Below are 27,672 nucleotides of genomic sequence, written 5' to 3'. Positions count from 1 at the left end.
GGTGGGGACCGCAGGCCAGCACACAGCTCCCGAAGCTCCGGCCCAATCAGCAAGCCCCAGGTTAGGTGCAGGGTCGGGGAAAGGTTGAGAAGGGGCAGGGCCAGGGAGAGGAGTCTTGACGGACAAATCTCTCCCCCGCCTGCCCGGGCTCTTACCCTGCCCCTCTCACTCCCACGCTGCAGGTTCAGGTGTTGTGCATTCAGAGATGCTCTTCGCCACCGGCAGAGAATGCTGCACCATGTACAAAAGAGAAAAAAGAAAAGAAAAGGGGGGCCAGCACAAGAAACTACAGGAGTGATGGACAAAAATGATAGCTATGAGATACTTATAATAAATAAAAATGGAAATGGAGAAGAGAGGAAGGGAAGAGGAGAGGAGAAGAAGGGTGAGAGGCACCGTCGGTGCCCCCCTGCAGCATAGGCCTATAGCAGCATATCTACCACCAAGCTATGTTTGAGACTAACTATTATAGTCTTGTTCTATAACTGCAGCTATGACTACTGACTCTAATGCCCCTTTTGCACTAGTCCTTACTCGGCCCGACTCAGCTCGTCACGCCTCTACCCGTTTTGTCCCTGTTTGTTTTTCCACAGCCAGGGGAGAAGTGGCCAGGTTGGGGTGAAGCTGCTGTGACGTACTCGATTGCGCAACCGCTTTGTTCATGTCGGCGCTGATGAGAAATCAGCTGGAGCCGCGAGCGGCTGAGAGTAAAACAGCCCGTCTACATCCCTTTTTTAATTCTCTCATCACCCACCAGGTTTATGAACATCTGCACCTCAGAGTTGGATCACCAAACAGACGTTTTGCGCTTTATAATAAAATCGCCACGAGTCGCGCTCACACTGACTCCCGCTTCCTGATTCAAACGTCTGACGGCCCCGCCCCCGACCAATCAGTGGCACGGAGGGTGATGAGGGCCCCGCCCCCCGACCAATCAGTGGCGCGGAGAGTGGTGACGTCAGAAATAGTCCCGGCTCAGCCCGGATAGAACCTCGCCAGAATGGTTATAGAAATAGTATCGGCTTGGAGCGGCTCTACCCGTCTCAGCCCCTAGTGCAAATGCGCAAAACGGGGCCGTGGCGGGTAGAACCGAGCTCAGGCGGGACTAGTGCAAAAGGGCCATAACACACTAGTTTACACTAACTAGAGATTCACCAACACCAGCTAGAGGTTTACTAAACACTAACTAGAGGTTTACTAACACTAATTAGAGGTTTACTAAACACTAACTATAGGCTTTACTAAACAGAAAGGTTTTAAGTTTAGTTTTAAAGGTGGAGGTGGTGTCAGCCTCCTTAACCCAGATTGGAAGTTGGTTCTATAGTAACGGTGCCTGATAGCAGAACGCCCGCCCTCCAAATCTACATTTGGATACTTTAGGAACTACGAGTAAACCTGCACTCTGAGAACGGAGAGCTCTGCCAGGAACATAAGGCACTATCAGGTCTTGCAAATATTGCAGAGCTAAGCCGTTTTGGGCTTTATACGCAAGTAATACAATTTTAAATTGGATTCTGAATATATACACAGTATGTGTATGTATGTGCTTATATATATATACTGTATGGAATGATATTTAGTAATGACATGTGGAATATGCCGTATGTTTGTGTAGTTATTTTGTTTATACTCGGGCAACTTCTCATATGGATTTATTTATGTATTTTGTTTCATTCTCTAAATCCTAAATGCACTAGTTTGTAAAAGCTAACATTTTATTTTGTGAAAAACGTAGGCGTCATAAGCTTAGGCTTCAGTCTAGTTAAGTAGTCAAAATTGTGTGTGTGTGTGTGTGTGTGTATGTGTGTATGTATGTGTATATATATATATATATATATATATATATATATATATATATATATATATATATATATATATATATATATATATATATATATATATATATATATAATGTATATAAAAAAAAATGTTGTTACACTGACGATTCCCACCTGTACTTTGGGTTATTTGTGTTGTTGAAATTGAAAGGAGCACTAAACTAATGTTTGTAATCATGGTTTGTGGCATGGAGACCTTCATAGTTGACATAAAACCTTTATTTCTGCTTCAGTGTTCCTGTAACCCCAGAGGAGATGAGAAAGGGAATGATGAAAAAAACATGACATGTTTAAAAAAAAAAAAAAAAAAAAGTGTATTTCTCTCCAAACCAGAAGTGGTTCCGGGTCAAATACATTTCTGCTACTCAAAAAGAAATCCCATTTGTAAAACATTTTTCAGGTAAAATAGCCATTTGCCCCTGATGCTTAAACAAAGCGAGAGGAAAAGGTCCAATCACTTTGGGACTTACTGAAACATTCCAACTACATTTGAAACATGGATTGTTACATCATCAGTTTGGCTGCGTGTTTGCTCTGGAGCTGCTGACAACTGGATATTTCTGGATATTTCTGGATGTTCTGGTGTCAGAACTGGATATTTGTGGATGTTCTGGTGTCAGCGGGAGAGAAGCTGCTCTGGTTTCATCAGACAAACATCCTGCACTCCAGCCACATCACTTCAGGATTACAGGCCCAGAGTTGACACTTCTACAAACATTTCTGGGGCTAAACTGTAATTAGTGTTGCTCTGGTGACATTAGAGTAGTTTATGCACACCTTTTTCATTTCTTTCTTTCCTTTTAATGTTGTCTTTAATCCTTTGAAGTGGTCATGTATAGTAGTTATTGGCCACGGTTACATGATGTTTTTGAATTCGGAATTAATTATTCCGAATTAAATAATTCTGAATTGAGGTTTACATGGAAAACACGTTTGATGGTCTTTCTCCAATTCCTCTCCAGGTCTGGGGGTTGGGAAGGTTCTGATTGGATAGGGGGGGGACCGGAAGTTAAACTACCGGAAGAAAAACTAACTTAGCCCCTACAACTTTGAAAAGCTCACAATGTTTATGTTTCCTGTTTCCATCTGTTCTTTTAATTATTTCTATTTATGAAATAAATGGTCTCTGCTCTTGACCAGCGTTTACTGCTGCTGCATCTTGAAACTTTGTTAGAAAACCAGCCCAGTGGAATATAAGATCATGGAGACAGACGGGCGAGGGAACGAGCAGAAAGAAAGACCAGAATTAATTTAAAGAGGAATGAGTCTTTACATGATCTGGAATTATTCTATTCAGATTTAAAATCAGAATAAACCTGCCACTTACTTCAGAATTAAGTTTAATTCAGAATGGCCATTTTCATTCGGAATTAGGTGTTTACATGGTCATTTTTACTCATTTTAAATCAGATTTAATTTTAATTCTGAATTAAAGAGCAATTAAACTTCCCATGTAAACGCACTCCTTGACTGACTTTTCTGACTGATTAGTGAAAGACTTGTTGAATAAGCAGTGTCTTTTCTTTCTTCTTTTCTTTCTTCTTTATTTTATTCATTAAAAGAGAACAAAACAGTTCAATATAATTACAACAAATCTCTTTCCTTGAATGAAAGGGGAACAGAAAGAAGACTAAGCTTATTTTATCTGTCAGTAATAATAAAAAAAACTGCAACAAATTACGCAATTAACTTACACTTTCCAATAAATTTAATAAAAAAAAAAAAAAAAACTGCAACAAAGTTATAAAATAACAAAATAGCTGTCGTCAAACACAGATAGTTGTATTCTTTCTTTTGATTCAAAGAAAAAAATATGACAATGGTGCTAAAAAAAGAGAGAGAAAAAAAGAAAACCCACCTAACTTAACAATTATCATGATATTTCTTCATCAAACTGACTTTTATTATTCTTTTAAATGTAATATTTGATTTGCATTCTTCGGCTTCTGTATCCAGATTGTTCCATGAACTGATACATTTTACAGAAACACAACGTTCCATTAACTTTGTCCTGAATTTTTTATTTTTTTTTAAAGATCTCTGTTCCTTTAAAGTTATACTTATTTTCTCTTTTTCAATTTTTTTCTGTATATTGATTGGCAAAATGTTCTTATGAGTTTTCCACATAATTTAGCATAATTGTGTGGTCCACTAATTCAAGAAATGACTTGTCTTGTACTGACTTTAGTCTTGTTTGGGTAAGTTTGAGTTGTGTGCATGTGCTGCTCTGCTGGAGACGGAGCTTCCTGGTGATAGTAGAGCGGAACATCTCCGTTATTCCCCGGGCGAGGGTTCTCTCGGCCGCGGAACCCCAGATAATCAATCTGTTGCTTTGATAAGCATTGCTGTCCTGAAGGCAGCGTTTCATCTCCACAAAGTAAACTGGAATCGAATCCAAGAGCCCGAGTGAAGCAAATCAAACCTGTTGGGACACAAAGAGGGAGCTGGATCTGTCTTCTATTCTTCAGTGGGGACCGCAGGCAGGTGGAAGCAGCAGCGGGATGACCGGGGGTGGGGGCCGCAGGCAGGTGGAAGCAGCAACGGGATGACCGGGGGTTGGGACAGCAGGCAGTTGGAAGCAGCAACAGGATGACCGGGGGTGGGGACAGCAGGCAGGTGGAAGCAGCAACGGGATGACCGGGGGTGGGGGCCGCAGGCAGGTGGAAGCAGCAGCAGGATGACCGGGCGGTCAGTATCGGTATCGGGGCGTCCCTAATTAGAAGACATTGTTTTGTCCAGATGCGTGTGAGACCTGATGTGCTGTTTTTGTGGATTCCTCGTTTCTTGGAATCTCAACGAGGAGAGTTTGAACAGGGACATGTGTGGACGTTTCCTCTGGTCCTCTACAGGGACATGTGTGGACGTTTCCTCTGGTCCTCTACAGGGACATGTGTGGACGTTTCCTCTGGTCCTCTACAGGGACATGTGTGGACGTTTCCTCTGGTCCTCTACAGGGACATGTGTGTGGACATGTGTGGACGTTTCCTCTGGTCCTCTACAGGGACATGTGTGTGGACATGTGTGGACGTTTCCTCTGGTCCTCTACAGGGACATGTGTGTGGACATGTGTGGACGTTTCCTCTGGTCCTCTACATAGCCAACATACATACACATAGCCACATAGATACACACACACACACACACACACACACACACACACACACACACACACACACACACACACACACATGCATACATACACACACATAGCCACACACACACACACACACACACACACACACACACACACACACACACACACACACACACACACACACACACACACACACAGCCACTCAGACATATACATATACACACGGAACATACAAACACATAGCCACACACACTCATACACACACAGCCACACAGACATATACTGTACGTACACACACACACACACACACACACACACACACACACACACACACACACACACACACACACACACACACACACACAGCCACTCAGACATATACATATAAACACGGAACATACAAACACATAGCCACACACACACACACACACACACACACACACAGCCACACACAGCCACACAGACATATACATACACGCACACACACACATAGACATACACATTGGCTTGTTCACCTGCATGCTTGCTCTGTAGTTTTTGGGGTTAGGTAGCGGTAGCGGTAGCTTAGCTCAGACTGTGATCAGATCTCGAGATTTGGGTCGATTGCTGCTCGTGTTTTGGTCGGCTCCGTGACGGTTTCGTGTTTCGTTTGTGGTTTTTGTTGCAGATTTCCAGTGCTTGGCGTGTGCCTCCATGTGTTCCTGCTTCCTGGGTTAGCAGTGGATGTCACTATTGTGATTTTCTGTAATGCAATTACAAAAATAAAAATGTCATACGTTCTGGATTCATTACAAATCAACTGAAATATTGCAAGCCTTTTATTATTTTAATATTGCTGATCATGGTTTACAGCTTAAGAAAACTCAAATATCCTATCTCAAAAAATGAGAATATTCTGGGGATCTTAATCTTAAACTGTAAACCATAATCAGCAATATTAAAATAATAAAAGGCTTGCAATATTTCGGTTGATTTGTAAAGAATCCAGAATGTATGACATTTTTGTTTTTCTAATTGCATTACAGAAAATAAAGAACTTTATCACAATATTCTAATTTTCTGAGACAGTCCTGTACTATAATTCTACTCATACACTTACCTATACATACATACACATAGTTGAGTATTTCTATATATTTGTACACACATGCCCATATAAATATTTATATAAATATACTTATTTACACCATACTATCTCTATATTAACTCCATCTGCTCTATATCTACATATATCTACATACACACATTTGTTTTTGTCTTATTCAAATTTTCAAATTATTAGGTTTGTTTTTTTTTGACGGATTTCTTCAATTCCTTTTCCCGTAATGTCGTTGTTCAGAAAGTCTTCATTTCAATGAACCGGTCGACTCCGAGCTTCATCTTTCATTCAGAATAAACTCTCACGTCCCCTACGCAGGACTCTGTTTGCAGAGGGACAGTCGTTGCCGTGGCGACGCTGCAGTTTACTCATCCGTTTTGAGGCGAAGGTCAAAGAAAAAGGAGTTTCTCTAAACTTGGATTCCATGACGAATGAGATAATGTGAAAACATTGCAGATTAGTGGATAGTTTGCAACAGCGTTCAGTCCACTCGTGTAAACGTACTGTACGGCAGTAAACGTCTCCCTGCAAAGGAAACAATAGCATTCATAAGAAAATGCTCCAAATAAAAGCAGCGGAAAGGAGGGCGTTATGAGAACAGAATAAACAATTTTACATAATGAATGAATGAAGTTTATTCAGTCATGACAACACAACACAACACAAAAACAACACAACGCCAAAAAACATTGTGCACAGCATTAACATTTCACACCAAACCAATAATCATGTGTTTAATAATGACTGAAAAGGCATAGGCTGAAGCAGACTGCTTATAAAATCTATCTTATATTATCAACTTTCTTTTTGTGGCTACCGACCTCCAGAAAAGCAAAAAGAGAATAGAAAAGCAAAGAAACAACAGAAAAGCAAAGAAACATTAACAGATAGTCAATCGCACTTATAAGCTTCAAAAATAACTTTACAAACCATTTTCTTAAAAACCAAAAGAGAATGACATGTTTTTAAATGTATGTTTGCATCATTCCAGAGTTTAACTCCAGTAATGGAGACTCGTTTCCTTTTCAGACCTGTTTTAGCTTTTTGTACAGTGAAATTGCAGACACCTCTAAGACACCTCCTGAATTGAAAAGATCCTCTGTATTGAGTCAGGGAGCATTTTTGATTTTGCTCTGAACATAATTTGCATAATGTTATTATAAAACAAATCATAAAATTTCATAACATGAGAATTTCTAATGAATTGAGATAAAGGAGAATGCTGTTAAAGGAAGTGACGGTGTGTTTGTGTGCAGGGTTCTCCCACTCGGCGTTCACCTTCGGTATTGAGAGCCACATCAGCCAGTCCAACATCAACGGAGCTCTGGTTCCCCCTGCTGCCCTGATCTCCATCATCCAGAAGGGCCTGCAGTACGTGGAGGCTGAAGTCAGCATTAATGAGGTGGGACATTCCTGCTGCTGCATTCCTGCTGCTGCATTCCTGCTGCTGCATTCCTGCTGCTGCATTCCTGCTGCTGCATTCCTGCTGCTGCATTCCTGCTGCTGCATTCCTGCTGCTGCATTCCTGCTGCTGCATTCCTGCTGCTGCATTCCTGCTGCTGCATTCCTGCAGCCGCTTTTACAAATGTTTCGTTTTTTGTATAGATATCTTTATTGAGGGCAAGAAAAAAAAGATTTACAATACCAATATAATTATCAATACCCCCCCCCCCCCTTTTTTTTTTTTTTTTACTTTTCATACCATTAATTAAACAAAAATAAATAAATAATAATAATCCAAATAATGACTTGAGTAAAAGTAAAAAAGTACTTGGTGAAAAAACTACTCAAGTACTGAGTAACTGTTGAGTAACGTCTGATTTATTTTTTTAACACAACCATTCAAACAGACAAAAGTACAAAATAATCATCTTCAGGCAAATTAAATCAATAAAATATATTAAAATTAATAAAAAATAGCTTAAAATAAAATAATCTTAAAGTAAATTCAAGTACTTTAATAAATAATAAAATAATAGCAGAATAAAAAAATAAATTAAGCACAAGTAGTACAAAATTTCCAGCCTTTGTACTTTTCTTTTTTAACCAGGCAGAACTAGAACAAACATGAACTCATAGAAACTCTGTGTGTGTTTGAGTCTGTGTAAATGTGACAAAACATGCAAAAACAAACATTTATTCCAAAGAATCACCCAGTGATGTCATGAGATTGACGCGTACGCAGATAAAAGGGATAAAAGAAAAGTAACAGCTCAACGTAGCCTAATGTAGCGGAGTAAGAGGAACAGTTTCTTCTTCACAAATCTACTCAAGTAAAAGTAAAAAGTATAGTGATTCAAAACTACTCCTAAAAGTACAACATTTCCCTAAACTTACTCGCGTAACTGTAAGGGAGTAAATGTAAGTGGTTACTACCAGCTCTGGTGATGAAGGTGTTTGGTATAACGGAGTCTTGTCCTCGTCCCGGCAGGATGGCACGTTGTTTGACGGGCGTCCCATCGAGTCCCTGTCCCTGATCGACGCCGTGATGCCGGACGTGGTGCAGACGCGGCAGCAGGCGTACCGGGACAAGATGGCCCAGCAGCAGCAGGCGGCCGCCTCCTCCACGCCGGCGTCGGCCGCCGGGGGCAGCATCGCCGGCAACGCCAAGAACGGAGAGAACACGGCCAACGGGGAGGAGAACGGAGCCCACGCCTTAGCCAGTGAGTGAAGCTGCACGGATCACAAACATGTGGATAAGATAAGATAAGATAAGAAACAAGCTGCTGTTTCCTCCACACTCCACACTCCTGCACCAATCTAAAGCAAACATTTAACTCCTTATGGCACTGGCCACGGTTACATGATGTTTTTTAATGATTCCCAATTAAATCATTCTCAATTAAACCATTTTCCTTCCAGTTTACATGGAAATAGTCATTCTGAATTGAGGTTTACATGGAAAACACGTTTGATGGTCTTTCTCCAATTCCTCTCCAGGTCTGGGGGTTGAGAAGGTTCTGATTGGATAGGGGGGGGGCCGGAAGTTAAACTACCGGAAGAAAAACTAACTTAGCCGTCCCATGGGCATAACTTTTGAACCGTTGAATTTACCACGTACAGACCTATATCGTTGTGTTCAGCATTTGATTTGCTCTACAACTGCACCATCTTCTGGGCGAATGCTGCAATTGCCGAGGTTTTTCTCATGACAAAAGCCGGACGTGCTCGTCCCGCCCCAACACAGGCTGATGAGGGGACAGGAAGCTCCTGATTGGCCGGATGAGCTGTCAATCAATGTAGAGTACGCTCCATTTTAGCATCGCGCTCTCCCGTCTGAAAACGTGCAGGACGGAGGAGTTACAGACCTGTAAACAAATAACATGTGCTTCTCCGACCACGGTGGAGATGAAGAGGCTGTTTGTGGATATTTACTGGTATAATAATGTATTTTGGACTAAATACTTTACTGGATAGGATCTAATAGACCTTTGGTTTGTACAAGATTTGTAAATGACCTAGTTTTGTACATTTTGGAGTGAGTGTGCACCGGATATGGGCTGGAGGGGGCGAGGGCGGGCCCCCGTGCGGCGACGGGTTAAAGAGGAATGAGTGTATACATGATCGCGGAATTATTCTATTAGGATTTAAAATCGAAATAAACCCGACACTTCGGAATGAAGTCTAATTGGGAATGTCATTTTAATTCTAACGTGTGTGCTTGTGCGTGTCCCCCCCCAGACAACCACTCTGACCTGATGGAGGTGGACGGGGACGTGGAGATCCCCCAGAACAAGGCCATGGTGCTGCGGGGACACGAGTCGGAGGTGTTTATCTGTGCCTGGAACCCCGTGAGCGACCTGCTGGCCTCGGGGTGAGTCTGCACACACACACACACACACACACACCGAAACACCTCAATCCTGCTGCAATTCACACATTCATTTTAGTTATTCAGTAACAAATCACCAGCAAATTAAAAGCGTCAAAATATCAAAAAAAGCAAAACAATTGAACAGTCTCGTCCAGAAATAAAAACAACAGCAAAACAATGTGTTGGAGAGGGAACAGGAGGAAACAGAACGCTGGTTTAGTCCTGTCCCTTCCTCACAATATCATATCATATATGCCATAGAAAATATAAAAAATAAAATAAAATAAGAAAATAAAGAAAAGACAAAATAATAACAAAAAATAAATAAATACAACACAAACAATGAATAAACAAAGATCAAGGCATAATTAAACTAGCCTCCTACAAAATGTCATTTCCAGTCACTTCTCTGCTGATCATGACCAGCCTGTTTACAAGCAAACGTGAAGACAGAGTTTTTGTAAATCTCCACTTTGGAGTTTTCAGGAGTGATGGTTTCTGGAGACTTTGAGCTTCATTTCTGAACGGCCAAAAGGCATGAAAACACCACTGTTTTTGCTACGTGTAAACGGGGCTTAATAATAAAAGAAATACAGGACTGTCTCAGAAAATTAGAATATTGTGATAAAGTTCTTTATTTTCTGTAATGCAATTAAAAAAATAAAAAAAAAATGTCATACATTCTGGATTCATTACAAATCAACTGAAATATTGCAAACCTTTTATTTTAATATTGCTGATTATGGTTTACAGTTTAAGATTAAGATTCCCAGAATATTCTAATTTTTTGAGATAGGATATTTGAGTTTTCTTAAGCTGTAAGCCATGATCAGCAATATTAAAATAATAAAAGGCTTGCAATATTTCAGTTGATTTGTAATGAATCCAGAATGTATGACATTTTAGTTTTTGTAATTGCATTACAGAAAATCACAATATTCTAATTTTCTGAGACAGTCCTGTATAAACAGAAGGTAAATTGAGTTATTTTGTGGTCTTATTTTTATTTACTTATTCTTATTTTATTTGTCAAGAATTGTTTTCTTCTATGTGTTTTTAAACATATAGTATCTATTACAACAGAAGAAAAACTCCCATAGTGGGAGAAAAGCCTTAAGCAAAACAGTGGCAAGAAAAACTCCCCTTTAGGAGGAAGAAACCTGGACCAGGACCTGGATCATAAGGGGGTAAAACCTGGATCGGCTCATGCAGTGGTGTCTGCGTGGCACTCGTGGTACTCGTGGTCCTCCTCGTGAGAGGACAGGTGGACTGTTGCACTGGAACGTTTACCTTCTGCTCTCAATTAGAACAGACAGCACTAGAGAATATTCAGCTGCATTTGAAGCTGCACAAAAAGAACCAAACAGTTGTTCACATGTTCTCCTCACAGCCCCCCTCTGGTTAGTGGCTCTGGAAGGGGGGGGGGTTCAGGGGAGGAGGCAGAGCCACTAACCAGAGGGGGGGGGGGGGGGGCAGAGCCACTAACTACTGCATTGTTTTGAACAATGCAGTAGTATTTATTGAAGGCGCAATGTAAGCAGTGCTCGTTATAATCGTGCAATAATGTGCTATACACATCTTTAAAGATTTAGTTTGGAAAAGTCTCACGTGTTTTACGCGTTTACGTGCCTAGGGTCTTGCACATCATGCAGAGCGAGTGACCACATTCTCCAACAGTTATTATTACAGTTATTACAATGATATTAGATTACTATAAAACATACACTACATATACTACAACATATTGCTGGTATATCAGTGTTAGTTTAAACAAATGTTTATTTTGTATAAAACCATAATTGTCATTAGATCCCCACTGTGGTGACTTTTGACATAGTTTTATTCCTATATTTCATTCATACATTGATGTTTTAGATGTCATGTATAGTCATGGAAACTTGCTGACAAGTCATGGGAAAGTCATGGAAATGTGTTGGTTAAAATGTGTATGAACATACATAATACATAATATATATATATATATATATATATATATATATATATATATATATATATATATATATATATATATGTTATGCTCTTATTTTTGCAAGGTGACCTTGGGTGACTTGAAAGGTGCCACCAAATCAAATGTATCATTAGGGACCGAGCACCAGCAGGCTTGTGTGAAGCCCTATTGAAATCGAGGTCCCGTTCATGGCTGCTTGCAGCTTTGATTATTGTTGTTGTGTGTGCAGGTCTGGAGACTCCACGGCTCGGATCTGGAACCTGAGTGAGAACAGCAGCAGCAGCTCCACCCAGCTGGTGCTGAGACACTGCATACGGGAGGGGGGGCAGGACGTCCCCAGCAACAAGGACGTCACCTCGCTGGACTGGAACGTGAGGACTCACTCACATCGTCATCATGTCATCACGTCCTCCGCTGATTGCAGTGATTTAATTAACTTCATCTTGTCCACAGCTTTACTATTTAACTTGCTGATTCTTTTCGTCCAACAAGCTTTTTAAATACCTGACAATCATGCAGTTCTGAATCAGACTTGCCCTGTGTGGCTGAAGCTGCAGTTAGAATGAACAGTGACGGGGGAAACGTCTGTGGGGAAGCAGCTTAGAGCTTGGACATCCTTTGTTCGTTCGTTGGTTTTTATTTATTTCGAACATGTATTAAAAAAAAACAAGAAGAAAAGATAAGAGAAACAAATCCAGGTTCATTCCACCGCATAAAGAAAAAACCCCCACATCTAAACACATATTTCAGTTACATGTTGGAAAAGGAGTGGGGGGGAAGTATAAACGTATTTAATCCCACCCCCTTTCCACAACTAAACATACATTATATGTCTGTATTTACGCTTTATACTATACACTAATTTGTATAAATATATATCATTTTTACAGAATAACCTGTTTAATACCAAATGTAAACTCTATCATGAATATAATATAAATATAATACGTATATCTATACAAACATACACAGTCTTCACTTTTATACGTCAAATAAACCATTTCTTTATATTTCTTCTTAAATGGTTTTATGTTTGTACATTCTTTTAACTCCAAATTCAAACTATTCCACAGTTTAATTCCACAAACTGATGCACAAAAACTTATTTTTGTTGTACGCACAAATAAAGATTTGAAGTTTAGGTTTCTGATTAAATTCTAACCTCCTTCCCTCCCAATGAATCATTTCTGAATGTTATCCGGTACAGAATGATTTTTGAAATTTTTGAATTGGATGAAACATTACTAGTGCAGATTGAAATGCCTCTACATCCATAAGTTTGAATACTTTGGAGTTGGATCATGAGACAGACTTCTGCGCTGGTTGAATAAAATGAACCAGAATCCGTCAGAGTCTCTTTCTCTGATTTCCTCCTCCTGACTCAGACGTCTGACTCCAACCCCCCGACCAATCAGTGGCCTGTAGTGTGATGATGTCAGATACAGCCCACTCAGCAGCTTAGAACCTCTGAGAATAGTTACAGAAAAGTATCTACTCTGCACGTTAGACCCCTGGTGGAGAAGAACCTAACCGAGGAGAGTAGAGCTGAGTAGGTTCTAGTGGAAAAGCTCCACTAGGGTGTCGTGTCCTCCCCTCACATCCGTCTGAAAACCTGATGCCATCTGCAGCCCATAAAGCTCCACCTCCCACCTCTGGCCCTCGGTAGCTCAATGACAACGTCTGGGACAGCAGCGTTGGGTGATAAAATGGGGGAAAAATCGGGATAATTTTTTTTTTTTTTTTTTTTTTAAATCGATACTTGGATTTATGTATCGATAATCGTTCCTACACATGCATATCGATAAAATATCGATATATCGATATTTTTAACCCACCCCTAGAAGGATATGAACATTTCTGCATTTGTAGACGGTAGAAAGTACCGGGATAGAAGATTTACAAGAAGGTGAGAGAAAAGTTGCGTGAAGCAGCATTTGTTTTGAATTTGGATACAGGAAGAAGAAGCAGAAATGACGGGAATTGTCTCATGACGTTCTCCGTGCGTCGCTGGTTTGATCCAGATATCCTGAATGATTAACCACCATGTAAACAGGGATAACCCTGTTAGCTCATGCATGGAAACACATTATTCCCAATGTTTCAGTAACTGGAATATTGACCCCAGTCTTGACGGCGTGTAAACGTAGTCCATGATGTCTGTGTTGAGTGTCGGTGCTGTGTTTAAGCGGACGAGTCCCAGCTGGGCCGACATTAGATAGATATATCTATCTAAAGTGTCACCAACACTGTTGTTTCCTCCGGCAGAGTGAGGGAACGCTCCTAGCCACCGGCTCCTACGACGGCTTCGCCAGGATATGGACTAAAGACGGTGAGATTGCATTTGCTCATTGGTTTGGGAAATTCCTTATATGGGTGTCATTTTGTTTTCTATCTTTTTTATTCTTTATTTCATTCATTAAAAGAAAAACAAAACAGTTCAATATAATTACAACAAATCTCTTTCCTTGAATGAAAGGGAACAGAAAGAAGACTAGCATTATTTTATTTTTCCCTTTTTTCTAAGAAATCAAATTTCAATAAACGTAATTTAAAAAAAAAAAAAAAAAAAAAAAAACTACAACAAAGTTATAAACTAACACAAAATAGCTGTCGTCAAACACAGATAGTCGTATTCTTTTTTTGATTCAAAGGAAAAAAAATGACTGGTGCTAAAAAGAGAGAGAGAGAAACAAAAGAAAACCCACCTAACGTAACAATTATCATGATATTTCTTCATCAAACTGGCCTTATTAGTCTTTTAAATGTAATGTTTGATTTGTATTCTTCAGCTTCTGTATCCAGATTGTTCCATAAACTGATACCTTTTACAGAAACACAACGTTCCATTAATTGAGTCCATAAAAGGGTTGATTGTGAGTGAATGGGAGGTGAATGGTGATGAATAACGACTGCAGTAAAGCTGATCTTCCTGGGAGGTGCTGCCCTCTAGTGGCCGCCGGGCTGCATGTCTGAGCTCTCAAAGCTCTCTGATCAGATATATTTCTGAACCTGCTCAGAGCTGCAGCGTCAGCTCCTGCAGCTGCTGGAGCTGACGTGGCTCCAGCAGGAACAACCACTACCACTTGTTATGGTTCTGTCCAAAACCAAATGCTTTCTGGCAGGAATGGGTGATATTTTACCGTTCACGATAAACCGTCAAAAAAATTCCCCACGGTAAGAATTTGTATCTCACGGTAAAAACGATAAATTCCTGTTGATGAAGTTTTTGTGTAAAACTGATTTATGGTTCTGTGTTAAATCCACACACAACGTACGTGAAGGAAGGAAGGAAGGAAGGAAGGAAGGAAGGAAGGAAGGAAGGAAGGAAGGAAGGAAGGAAGGAAGGAAGGAAGGAAGGAAGGAAGGAAGGAAGGAAGGAAGGAAGGAAGGAAGGAAGGAAGGAAGGAAGGAAGGAAATTAGAGAGAGAGAGAGAGAGAGAGAGAGAGAGAGAGAGAGAGAGAGAGAGAGAGAGAGAGAGAGAGAGAGAGAGAGAGAGAGAGAGAGAGAGAGAGATAAATTCCCGTTGATACGTGTTTGTGTAACAAACATGGAGGATCTGAGTCATTACAGTTCTGCAGTACAGGTGTAACTCATTTAATTGGTTTTTATCAATTTAATTTATTTGGTGTAGTTTAGTATTTAGTATCTTTTACAGCAGTGATTTGGCTCCAAAGACTGAATGTGGTGATAGATTTATAGTTACAAAGGTGGAGTTGAATTGGTATTTTTTTAATCGTCATTTTTATCGTTTTCAGGATAAATGCCAGAAATTACCGTGATACATTTTTTAGTCCATACCGCCCAACCCTACTTTCTGTCATAAAATACCATTGAGTTAATGGTGATTTTTGGGTGAGATGCTGCTTTGAACCTCATACCACTGGTACTGTTCCACCCAGTGTGACTCTGTCATGTACCGGATTCACAGCCAGCTAAACTCTCCATGACACTACGACCTCCAAGGAACAGGCAAAGTTGTGGTCAGATGGGTTTAATGTCACAAATTGTGAAACTGAAACACAACGTACAGAAAATACAAATTAATGGCCGATAAAAAAGCGATGTAATTTAATAACGGACATGGCTGATCTAGTATTCATAGATCTACGGCAGAGCAGCGTCCGCGAACGGATCTCGACCGTTATATTAACACATAACTATATAAAAGTGTCAAACAGAACAGTTTACACTTGCACTCTTAACAATGATAAATGTTCTCACTTCTATTGCCACTTGGAGGGTTAAAACCAACAGTTGGAGGAAGAGTGAGCATCTGCACGCTGTCTGTGCGTTTCTCTTATTGTGGAGCAGAAGAACAAACACTTCATGCAACTTCACGGACTAGGGGAAAATCCCAAAACAGATAATAATCAACTATGCCCTCTACAGGCCTGAAAATGCTACTGCAAATGCAGGTTAGAACAGTTCCAATACACCACTCCTGTTTTATCCCTTTTATCTGTTTTATAATTTAGCATAAAACGCCTAACCAAGGCAGACCCAAAGTAAATTGAAAGCTGTTCTTGAACCGCACTGCAAAAACTCCAAATCTTAACAAGAATATTTGTCCTATTTCTAGTTAAAATGTCTCAATTTTAGTTAAACAAAAATCTCATTACACTTAAAACAAGACTCATCACTGGAAAAAACAACAATTTTCACCTGTTTCAAGTAGATTTTCACTTAAAATAAGTAGAAAAATCTGCCAGTGGTGATGGCTCTTGTTTTAAATGTAATGAGATTTTTTGATTAAAAATTAGACATTTTAACTAGAAATAAGACAAATATTCCTGGTAAGAGTTTTTTTGAGTTTTTGCAGTGTATTTGAAGTACATGGATGGTTTTGGTCTCTTTTGAAAGGTAACACTCTGAAGTTTCCCCCCCAACTGTCAGAATCACTAACTACTACTATTCAGTAATCTCAGTTTGAACACACTGAAATAGAAGGTTTTTATTTCAGCCGGAAATGAGTTTTGTAACCAGATGTCTGTAGATGAGTGTAGCTGTGACTTATTAGCTGGATCAGCAATATTAAAATAATAAAAGGCTTGCAATATTTCAGTTGATTTGTAATGAATCCAGAATGTATGACATTTTAGTTTTTGTAATTGCATTACACAAATATTCAAAATATTCTAATTTTCTGAGACAGTCCTGTATGTTTTTGTTCTTTTTTCTGTTTGCAAGAAAAAGGAAAAAAACAAGAAAAATGGATGGCAGTAGAGATATAATCTTGGTATGCTGATGTTATGCTGCTTTGATGCTCGTGTGATTCCGAATAATAAAAAAAAAAAAAGATGATGCTTTTAAAAAAATAAATAAATCAAAATAAATGTTTTATAAAAGCTTCCAGCTGTGTGAGACGTGGCGTGCCCAGATGTGACTGCTGTCCTGGTGTTTGCTCCACAGGGAACCTGGCCAGCACTCTGGGCCAACACAAGGGGCCCATCTTCGCCCTGAAGTGGAATAAAAAAGGCAACTTCATCCTGAGTGCGGGAGTAGACAAGGTGAAGCTCCACGTGTTCTGGTCTAACTCCTCCCCCCTGTAGGTGTGTGTATTAGGTGTGTGTGCTGCGGGGTAACTGTGCTTGTGTTCCCCTTCTACAGACAACAATCATCTGGGACGCCCACACCGGAGAGGCCAAGCAGCAGTTCCCCTTCCACTCTGGTAACACCCATCTCCACCCGCATCTCCTGGTCTGACTGATGACTGCTGCTGCTGCTGGGGCAGCGGGTGTGTGTGTGCATGTGTGTGTGTGTGTGCACTGACCTCCCTGCCCGTCTCTGCAGCTCCAGCGCTGGACGTGGACTGGCAGAGCAACAACACGTTTGCGTCCTGCAGCACAGACATGTGTATCCACGTGTGCAAGCTGGGCCAGGACAGACCCATCAAGACATTCCAGGGACACACGGTACGAGTGTGTGTGTGTGTGTGTGTGTGTGTGTCAACTAGGGCTGCAGCTATCAAATATTTTAGTAATCGAGTATTCTACTGAAAATTCCATCGAGTACTGGGATAAAACATATTTTTGTTTAGTTAAAGAGCAATTCTAAATATACAGGACTGTCAGAGTGGAGTATGATCTGATCTTTCATCGTTCTTCCTTCTGCTGTGTCTCCAGAATGAAGTGAATGCAATCAAGTGGGACCCCACAGGGAACCTGCTAGCCTCCTGCTCAGACGACATGACGTTGAAGGTGAGCTCTGGACATTTACCTGAGGGTTGCAGATAAACGACACTAATTCAGAAACGTTGGGACATTGTGTAAAATGTAAATACAAAGTGAATTCTGTGATTGGTGAGTCTCATTTCTGCAGCGTCTCAGAGCAGAGTATCGGGGCCATGCAGGAGAAACAACATTTGAGAGGGGAAGATTTTTTTTTATTGTGCACTTCGAGAAAAAAGTCAAAATGTCGAGATTAATGTTGAAATATTATTTCAAGAATAAAGTCAAAATTTCGACGTTATTCACGAAATTTTGACTTTTTTCTCAACATTTCGACTTTTTCTTCCTCCTCTAAAATATTAGGCTTAGGTCCCACACCCAGGGGCGCCTCCAAAAACCTTTCCTAGGGGGGGCCAGATGGGGCCACTTAAATTCTTGGGGTGGACACCAAAACTAAAAGCCATCATTACAGGATTTTATTATACTGTTGTAGTTTACAGGCTCAGAAATACTTAAAGAAACGCCTACTGATATGCATTTGACCCAAATGATTTGGGATGAAACACATAACTGACGATAAAATCTATGTGACTGGCAAGTGTTGTTTTTTTTTTATTGAGGCCAGTGGGGGGGCTAGCAAATTTGTACTGATATTTTTACCCTGGTGCAAATAGTCACTCCGAAAATCTTATTTGTATTTTTTCTGCTGCCTGGCTCTAATACTCTTCCCTAGCATCACTGCAACCAGGGGCAGAAATACAGACCATGATGCTCAGAGAGAGTGAGATGTGTTGAAGCAGGAAGATAGTGGCACCTTCAGTTCCAGCTAGTGACCAGAGCTGCTCTGTCATGAGAGCCACTAGCGCTCTCATAGCCTTGTACATACGTTGATGTGCTACAAAAAGTTACACACCAGCTAACATGCTCATCAGAGCTGCTGACTTCTTTCTTTCTTTTTTGTGTCTTCAGATCTGGAGTATGAAGCAGGACTCCTGTGTCCACGACTTGCAGGCCCACAGCAAAGAAATCTACACCATCAAATGGAGTCCTACTGGTCCTGGAACCAACAATCCCAGCGCTAACCTCATGCTGGCCAGGTCTGGTACTGACACCGCTAGAAGAATGCATTCAGTTTAGCTGTGTGACTGCAGACATGTCCGACTGCAGCAGTGGCCAGGTCACAATGATGCCCTTAGAAAACATTCCTAAACCTGTGGACCACACGAGTGAGCACGTCCTGCCTCGGGTCAAGAGTCTGACCTGAGCTCTTTGCTCTTTGCCCGGCGTCGTGTGGCTCTTTGCCCGGCGTCGTGCGGCTCTTTGCCCGGCGTCATGCAGCTCTTTGCCCGGCGTCATTCGGCTCTTTCCCCAGCGTCGTGCGGCTCTTTGCCCGGCGTCGTGCGGCTCTTTGCCCGGCGTCGTGCGGCTCTTTGCCCGGCGTCATGCGGCTCTTAGCCCGGCGTCATGCAGCTCTTTGCCCGGCGTCATTCGGCTCTTTCCCCAGCGTCGTGCGGCTCTTTGCCCGGCGTCGTGCGGCTCTTTGCCCGGCGTCGTGCGGCTCTTTGCCCGGCGTCGTGCGGCTCTTTGCCCGGCGTCGTGCGGCTCTTTGCCCGGCGTCATGCGGCTCTTTGCCCGGCATCGTGCGGCTCTTTGCCCGGCGTCATTCGGCTCTTTGCCCGGCGTCATGCGGCTCTTTGCCCGGCGTCATGCGGCTCTTTGCCCGGCGTCGTGCGGCTCTTTGCCCGGCGTCGTGCAGCTCTTTGCCCGGCGTCATTCGGCTCTTTGCCCGGCGTCATTCGGCTCTTTGCCCGGCGTCATGCGGCTCTTTGCCCGGCGTCATGCGGCTCTTTGCCCGGCATCATGCGGCTCTTTGCCCGGCGTCGTGCGGCTCTTTGCCCGGCGTCGTGCAGCTCTTTGCCCGGCGTCATTCGGCTCTTTGCCCGGCGTCATTCGGCTCTTTGCCCGGCGTCATGCGGCTCTTTGCCCGGCGTCATGCGGCTCTTTGCCCGGCATCATGCGGCTCTTTGCCCGGCGTCGTGCGGCTCTTTGCCCGGCGTCGTGCAGCTCTTTGCCCGGCGTCATTCGGCTCTTTGCCCGGCGTCATGCGGCTCTTTGCCCGGCGTCATTCGGCTCTTTGCCCGGCGTCGTGCGGCTCTTTGCCCGGCATCGTGCGGCTCTTTGCCCGGCGTCATTCGGCTGTTTGCCCGGCGTCATGCGGCTCTTTGCCCGGCGTCATGCGGCTCTTTGCCCGGCGTCATGCGGCTCTTTGCCCGGCATCATGCGGCTCTTTGCCCGGCGTCGTGCGGCTCTTTGCCCGGCGTCGTGCAGCTCTTTGCCCGGCGTCATTCGGCTCTTTGCCCGGCGTCATTCGGCTCTTTGCCCGGCGTCATGCGGCTCTTTGCCCGGCGTCATGCGGCTCTTTGCCCGGCATCATGCGGCTCTTTGCCCGGCGTCATTCGGCTCTTTGCCCGGCGTCATGCGGCTCTTTGCCCGGCGTCATGCGGCTCTTTGCCCGGCGTCGTGCGGCTCTTTGCCCGGCGTCGTGCGGCTCTTTGCCCGGCGTCATGCGGCTCTTTGCCCGGCGTCATGCGGCTCTTTGCCCGGCGTCATGCGGCTCTTTGCCCGGCATCATGCGGCTCTTTGCCCGGCGTCGTGCGGCTCTTTGCCCGGCGTCGTGCAGCTCTTTGCCCGGCGTCATTCGGCTCTTTGCCCGGCGTCATTCGGCTCTTTGCCCGGCGTCATGCGGCTCTTTGCCCGGCGTCATGCGGCTCTTTGCCCGGCATCATGCGGCTCTTTGCCCGGCGTCATTCGGCTCTTTGCCCGGCGTCATGCGGCTCTTTGCCCGGCGTCATGCGGCTCTTTGCCCGGCGTCGTGCGGCTCTTTGCCCGGCGTCGTGCGGCTCTTTGCCCGGCGTCATGCAGCTTTTTAATTCTCTCCTCAGCATCAGGTTTATGAACATCTACACCTCAGAGTTGGATCAGAAACAGACTTCTGCTGCCGTTGCTGGTTGAATAAAATGAACCAGAATCCGTCAGAGTCTCTTTCTCTGATTTCCTCCTCCTGACTCAGACGTCTGACTCCAACCCCCCGACCAATCGGTGGCCTGTAGTGTGATGATGTCAGATACAGCAGACTCAGCAGCTTAGAAGCTCAGCAGAATAGTTACAGAAAAAGTATCTACTTGGCACATTAGACCCCTGGTGGAGAAGAACCAAACCGAGGCGAGTCCAGTCGGGCTGAGTAGGTTCTAGTGGAAAAGCTCCATAGAGTCCTGATCCCGGTTAAAGCCGTGACTCGTGCCACCACGGTAGCGGCTCTGACAGCCCGTCTGCTTCCTCTGCAGCGCGTCCTTCGACTCCACGGTGCGGCTCTGGGACGTGGACCGGGGCATCTGCATCCACACGCTGACCAAGCACCAGGAGCCCGTCTACAGCGTGGCCTTCAGCCCCGACGGCCGGCACCTCGCCAGCGGCTCCTTCGACAAGTGTGTGCACATCTGGAACACGCAGGTAGGAGGACGCCCCACCTAACCCCCCCCGGCAGCCGCGTGGACCCCCCCCACTGATGCGTGTGTGTGTGTGCAGACCGGAGCGCTGGTCCACAGCTACAGGGGGACGGGGGGAATCTTCGAGGTCTGCTGGAACGCAGCGGGAGACAAAGTGGGAGCCAGCGCGTCAGACGGATCTGTAAGTATCTCCAGATGTTTTACCGCCTGCATGTCGGTGTTCTGTCCATCCACGCTACCCGTCCACATCTGCTACTCTGAGGTCCAGTTTCAAAGTTTGATTGCCACGCCCATAATTTCTCGCATCCCTTCAGTCCACGCATTTAGTGACGGGAGCATTATCTGATAGGATGTTACTGGACTATCAAATAGGGGTGTAACGATAACTAATCTCACCATACGGTACGATACTGAGGTCACGATAATGATACCATATTATAGCAGTATTTTTTAACAACCTTGAATGAGGAACATATGACTGGAAAAAATGGTCTTTTATTTGAAAGAAACAAAATACAAAACAATGCTGTGCGTTTGCCCTATTGTTACAGTTTGTAATGCTTTATAACTGTTTAAGTTTTAAAGAGAAAGCCAGGCCAACCATTTTCCACAAACTGAACTAAAAGTAAATGTCAGGTTTGCATTATGATCTTCAGTTTCAGACAAGTACAAATATTTAGACACAAACTGAATAGTTTCTCTCATGTATGATTTGACTTTTTTCTTTTCCAGAAATGTAACAACTAAAATTAAATAAATGAATAAAAGTAAATAAATAAACTATGAAAAGTCCCACATGACTGTTATTGATCTTGTGCCAGAGCTCAGAGCTTCACCTGCTCCAGCCTGAGGTCGTAAGGTGAACCCGTTATCGTTTCATCCTCACACCGTCGGGGACGACACAATCTTTACATCGTAAAAAGATTGATTCATGCTCACCTTAGAAGTAAAAGTAAAACCCCGCAAGAGTCCCGTGATCGGGACTAAAACGGTACTAGTTTCTTCTGAGCGTAGTCAGATTTTGGTCCGCGGGTCGAGGTCGTCACGTGATCCCGCTGCACCAATAGGATGTTACTAGTAAACAATATATTCATATTAATAACTCAATATCAGCTACACTTTGTCACCTCCACGACACGTATTGTGACGTTTTTTATATCGCAAAATTTCGTGGCACGATATATTGTTACACCCCTAATATTCATTCAGTCATTCAGGCCTTTATTTAACCAGCAGGTCATTAACCCTGGTACTGTCTTTGGGTCAAAATGACATAATTCTCCTTCCTCCTTTCCTCCTGCTCTCTCCTTCCTTCTCCCTTCTCCCTTCCTCTTTTCTCCCTTCCTTTTTTTTTTTTTCCTTCCTTCCTTCCTTCCTTCCTTCCTTCCTTCCTTCCTTCCTTCCTTCCTTCCTTCCTTCCTTCCTTCCTTCCTTCCTTCCTTCCTTCCTTCCTTCCTTCCTTCCTTCCTTCCATCTTTTCACCCTTCCTTCCATCCTTCTTCCCTCCCTTCTTCCCTTCCTCCTTCCTTGACCCGAAGACATTACAAGGGTTAAGAACATTCTTATTTACAATGACGGCCTGGCAAGAGACAAGGAAGTGGTTTAGGGAGTAAAACACAGTAAAGGAAGTGGTTTAGGGAGTAGAACACAGTAAAGGAAGTGGTTTACGGAGTAAAACACAGTAAAGGAAGTGGTTTAGGGAGTAAAACACAGTAAAGGAAGTGGTTTAGGGAGTAGAACACAGTAAAGGAAGTGGTTTACGGAGTAAAACACAGTAAAGGAAGTGGTTTAGGGAGTAAAACACAGTAAAGGAAGTGGTTTAGGGAGTAGAACACAGTAAAGGAAGTGGTTTACGGAGTAAAACACAGTAAAGGAAGTGGTTTAGGGAGTAAAACACAGTAAAGGAAGGGGTTTACGGAGTAAAACACAGTAAAGGAAGTGGTTTAGGGAGTAAAACACAGTAAAGGAAGTGGTTTAGGGAGTAAAACGCAGTAAAGGAAGTGGTTTAGGGAGTAAAACGCAGTAAAGGAAGCGGTTTAGGGAGTAAAACGCAGTAAAGGAAGCGGTTTAGGGAGTAAAACGCAGTAAAGGAAGCGGTTTAGGGAGTAAAACGCAGTAAAGGAAGCGGTTTAGGGAGTAAAACGCAGTAAAGGAAGTGGTTTAGGGAGTAAAACGCAGTAAAGGAAGCGGTTTAGGGAGTAAAACGCAGTAAAGGAAGCGGTTTAGGGAGTAAAACGCAGTAAAGGAAGCGGTTTAGGGAGTAAAACGCAGTAAAGGAAGTGGTTTAGGGAGTAAAACGCAGTAAAGGAAGTGGTTTAGGGAGTAAAACGCAGTAAAGGAAGCGGTTTAGGGAGTAAAACACAGTAAAGGAAGCGGTTTAGGGAGTAAAACACAGTAAAGGAAGCGGTTTAGGGAGTAAAACGCAGTAAAGGAAGCGGTTTAGGGAGTAAAACGCAGTAAAGGATGCGGTTTAGGGAGTAAAACGCAGTAAAGGAAGCGGTTTAGGGAGTAAAACGCAGTAAAGGAAGTGGTTTAGGGAGTAAAACGCAGTAAAGGAAGTGGTTTAGGGAGTAAAACGCAGTAAAGGAAGTGGTTTACGGAGTAAAACACAGTAAAGGAAGTGGTTTAGGGAGTAAAACACAGTAAAGGAAGCGGTTTAGGGAGTAAAACACAGTAAAGGAAGCGGTTTAGGGAGTAAAACACAGTAAAGGAAGTGGTTTAGGGAGTAAAACAGTAAAGGAAGTGGTTTAGGGAGTAAAACGCAGTAAAGGAAGTGGTTTACGGAGTAAAACACAGTAAAGGAAGCGGTTTAGGGAGTAAAACACAGTAAAGGAAGCGGTTTAGGGAGTAAAACACAGTAAAGGAAGCGGTTTAGGGAGTAAAACACAGTAAAGGAAGCGGTTTAGGGAGTAAAACACAGTAAAGGAAGCGGTTTAGGGAGTAAAACACAGTAAAGGAAGCGGTTTAGGGAGTAAAACGCAGTAAAGGATGTGGTTTAGGGAGTAAAACGCAGTAAAACACACTAAAGGAAGTGGTTTAGGGAGTAAAACACAGTAAAGGAAGTGGTTTAGGGAGTAAAACACAGTAAAGGAAGTGGTTTAGGGAGTAGAACACAGTAAAGGAAGTGGTTTACGGAGTAAAACACAGTAAAGGAAGTGGTTTAGGGAGTAAAACACAGTAAAGGAAGTGGTTTACGGAGTAAAACACAGTAAAGGAAGTGGTTTAGGGAGTAAAACGCAGTAAAGGAAGTGGTTTAGGGAGTAAAACGCAGTAAAGGAAGTGGTTTAGGGAGTAAAACGCAGTAAAGGAAGCGGTTTAGGGAGTAAAACGCAGTAAAGGAAGCGGTTTAGGGAGTAAAACGCAGTAAAGGAAGCGGTTTAGGGAGTAAAACGCAGTAAAGGAAGCGGTTTAGGGAGTAAAACGCAGTAAAGGAAGCGGTTTAGGGAGTAAAACGCAGTAAAGGAAGCGGTTTAGGGAGTAAAACGCAGTAAAGGAAGCGGTTTAGGGAGTAAAACGCAGTAAAGGAAGTGGTTTAGGGAGTAAAACGCAGTAAAGGAAGTGGTTTAGGGAGTAAAACGCAGTAAAGGAAGTGGTTTAGGGAGTAAAACGCAGTAAAGGAAGCGGTTTAGGGAGTAAAACGCAGTAAAGGAAGCGGTTTAGGGAGTAAAACACAGTAAAGGAAGCGGTTTAGGGAGTAAAACGCAGTAAAGGAAGCGGTTTAGGGAGTAAAACGCAGTAAAGGAAGCGGTTTAGGGAGTAAAACGCAGTAAAGGATGCGGTTTAGGGAGTAAAACGCAGTAAAGGAAGTGGTTTAGGGAGTAAAACGCAGTAAAGGAAGTGGTTTAGGGAGTAAAACGCAGTAAAGGAAGTGGTTTACGGAGTAAAACACAGTAAAGGAAGTGGTTTAGGGAGTAAAACACAGTAAAGGAAGCGGTTTAGGGAGTAAAACACAGTAAAGGAAGCGGTTTAGGGAGTAAAACACAGTAAAGGAAGTGGTTTAGGGAGTAAAACAGTAAAGGAAGTGGTTTAGGGAGTAAAACGCAGTAAAGGAAGTGGTTTACGGAGTAAAACACAGTAAAGGAAGCGGTTTAGGGAGTAAAACACAGTAAAGGAAGCGGTTTAGGGAGTAAAACACAGTAAAGGAAGCGGTTTAGGGAGTAAAACACAGTAAAGGAAGCGGTTTAGGGAGTAAAACACAGTAAAGGAAGCGGTTTAGGGAGTAAAACGCAGTAAAGGAAGCGGTTTAGGGAGTAAAACGCAGTAAAGGATGTGGTTTAGGGAGTAAAACGCAGTAAAACACACTAAAGGAAGTGGTTTAGGGAGTAAAACGCAGTAAAGGAAGTGGTTTAGGGAGTAAAACGCAGTAAAGGAAGTGGTTTAGGGAGTAAAACGCAGTAAAGGAAGTGGTTTAGGGAGTAAAACGCAGTAAAGGAAGTGGTTTAGGGAGTAAAACACAGTAAAACTGTAGCTCTGCAAAGGTAGAAAACCATTACGTAGCATTTTTGGATGGGGTAGCAGATAGATAGACAGAGCGTATGGGTTTATGCGGCGGTAGTGTTTCTGGACGCAGCAGCATGCATGGACAGATCAACCGTCCCTACAGATCCCTGTCCTCTCTTCCAGGTGTGCGTATTAGACCTCCGGAAATAGCGCGGCAGCAGCTGAAGCCATGGACCGACCATGAATGTGTACATAGCCAAATGACTGTCCATGCCGGCCCGCCCCCGCTCCGGCCCCGCCACCGCCCACAGGAAGCAGGAAGTCCCGACACGGGAGGAACAGACGGACGGACAGGCCTGGGACGGACGCGCCCCTCCGTCTGCACAGACTCTCAGAGAGACGCAGGAGGGACGCAGCTGAGGGACAAAAGACAGGAAGAAGAAAAAAAACAGTTCCGTATATTTACCAAAATCTGGGAGCTGTTGTGCTTTTTGTTCTCTAAACCATTCTCATCTTCATCACAGTGTAACAGGATGAAACAGTGTTGTTGCTGGATCTGGTGGTGCCCACATATCAGCACTTAGGGGGGTTTTCTTCAGTTTCAGCCACGATGTTTGACCTCTGGCGAGTGCAGGAATACACACACATCACACCCGGGAAGGACTCCAGCCGCTCTCTACGTCTCCCTGCAGAGCTGACTCTCATGCTGCACACGGAGATGCTTTTAAACTAAACCTTTGTACACTATTTGATCAGGAGTTTCTTACAGTTCTATCTGGACTCTTCACATTATCACCCAGTTGATAGAAAAGATGAAAAAGAAAAAAAAATGGAAAGAGACTGACTGCTCTGCCACTCCATTCTGTTGTGTCCGATGTGTCCTGAAAGGACCCGGGGAGGCAGAAACAGGGCCCTGGTTCTCTAACGCAGCATCCCTGCCCTCCTGCAGCCTGCAGGAGCTCCAGCTGGAGTTCAGGTTCTGCCACCAGGGGGCGCCGTGCAGGCCGCTCCTTTCTGCTCCTTTCTGCTCCTTTCTGCTCCGCTCACACAAGCCCAGTAGTTTCTCCTGGACACATGATGGGCCCAATGTGTGCTGAAGGGATGCTGAAAGGAAAGAAGGAGCCAGCTGCTTTTAAAGGGGACATATCATAGACATATAAACGTATCTTCCCATGGAGTTGCTGTGATACGTCAACGACGCCGCCATATTGGATGTTCAAGACTGCGCTGTAAACTAATACAAGTAAATGGACTTATTTTCATAAAGCGCCTTTCTACAAAGAAATGTACGTTTTACGTCTCATTTATTCATTCACACACGCACTAATATACTTGGAAACAGTTAGGCACCAAATATAATATATTTAATTTTCTCAGATCGCAAAAATAAGAACTTTATTGATCCCACATAGGAGTAATTCATGTTCTATCAGCTATAGAGAACAAGGTAGTGCCGAAAAACTATATATATCCCCCTCACAAAAATAAGAACAATAGAGAAACATATTTTCTCATCAACAAAGCATATTTAAAATTTTACAAATAACAAAATAACATATTTGAACCATTTTCAAACAATAAAATAACTGAAAAAATCTGAAAAATTGTTCAAATATGTTATTTTGTTACTTGAAAAATGTTAAATATGTTTATATAAAATATGTTTTGTTGATGAGAAAATATGTTTCTCTATTTTTCTTATTTTTGTGAGGGAGGATATATATAGTTTTTCGGCACTACCTTG

The 27,672-nt window shown here is 43.1% G+C and overlaps 1 protein-coding gene across 1 annotated transcript in view; it reads left to right on the top strand.

The window, feature by feature from the left end:
- The window catches only part of LOC133457663 (F-box-like/WD repeat-containing protein TBL1XR1), a 100,685-nt gene extending 73,509 nt beyond the window's left edge, over window positions 1-27,176 (top strand). The window contains exons 4-16 of the mRNA XM_061736961.1: window positions 7,288-7,433; window positions 8,463-8,694; window positions 9,713-9,845; window positions 12,044-12,185; window positions 14,080-14,143; window positions 17,225-17,322; window positions 17,423-17,483; window positions 17,606-17,727; window positions 17,938-18,012; window positions 18,952-19,079; window positions 21,327-21,492; window positions 21,568-21,669; window positions 26,112-27,176. Coding sequence (XP_061592945.1) covers window positions 7,288-7,433; window positions 8,463-8,694; window positions 9,713-9,845; window positions 12,044-12,185; window positions 14,080-14,143; window positions 17,225-17,322; window positions 17,423-17,483; window positions 17,606-17,727; window positions 17,938-18,012; window positions 18,952-19,079; window positions 21,327-21,492; window positions 21,568-21,669; window positions 26,112-26,138 — 1,496 coding nt within the window. The 3' untranslated portion in view covers window positions 26,139-27,176. The remainder of the gene's footprint in view (window positions 1-7,287; window positions 7,434-8,462; window positions 8,695-9,712; window positions 9,846-12,043; window positions 12,186-14,079; window positions 14,144-17,224; window positions 17,323-17,422; window positions 17,484-17,605; window positions 17,728-17,937; window positions 18,013-18,951; window positions 19,080-21,326; window positions 21,493-21,567; window positions 21,670-26,111) is intronic.
- The last annotated feature ends 496 nt before the right edge of the window (window positions 27,177-27,672 follow it).

Source organism: Cololabis saira, chromosome 13, assembly GCF_033807715.1.
Source record: "Cololabis saira isolate AMF1-May2022 chromosome 13, fColSai1.1, whole genome shotgun sequence".
Taxonomy (NCBI): domain Eukaryota; kingdom Metazoa; phylum Chordata; class Actinopteri; order Beloniformes; family Belonidae; genus Cololabis; species Cololabis saira.
The sequence above is the reverse complement of the archived record's forward strand: the minus strand, read 5'-3'. Positions and strand labels throughout refer to the sequence as shown.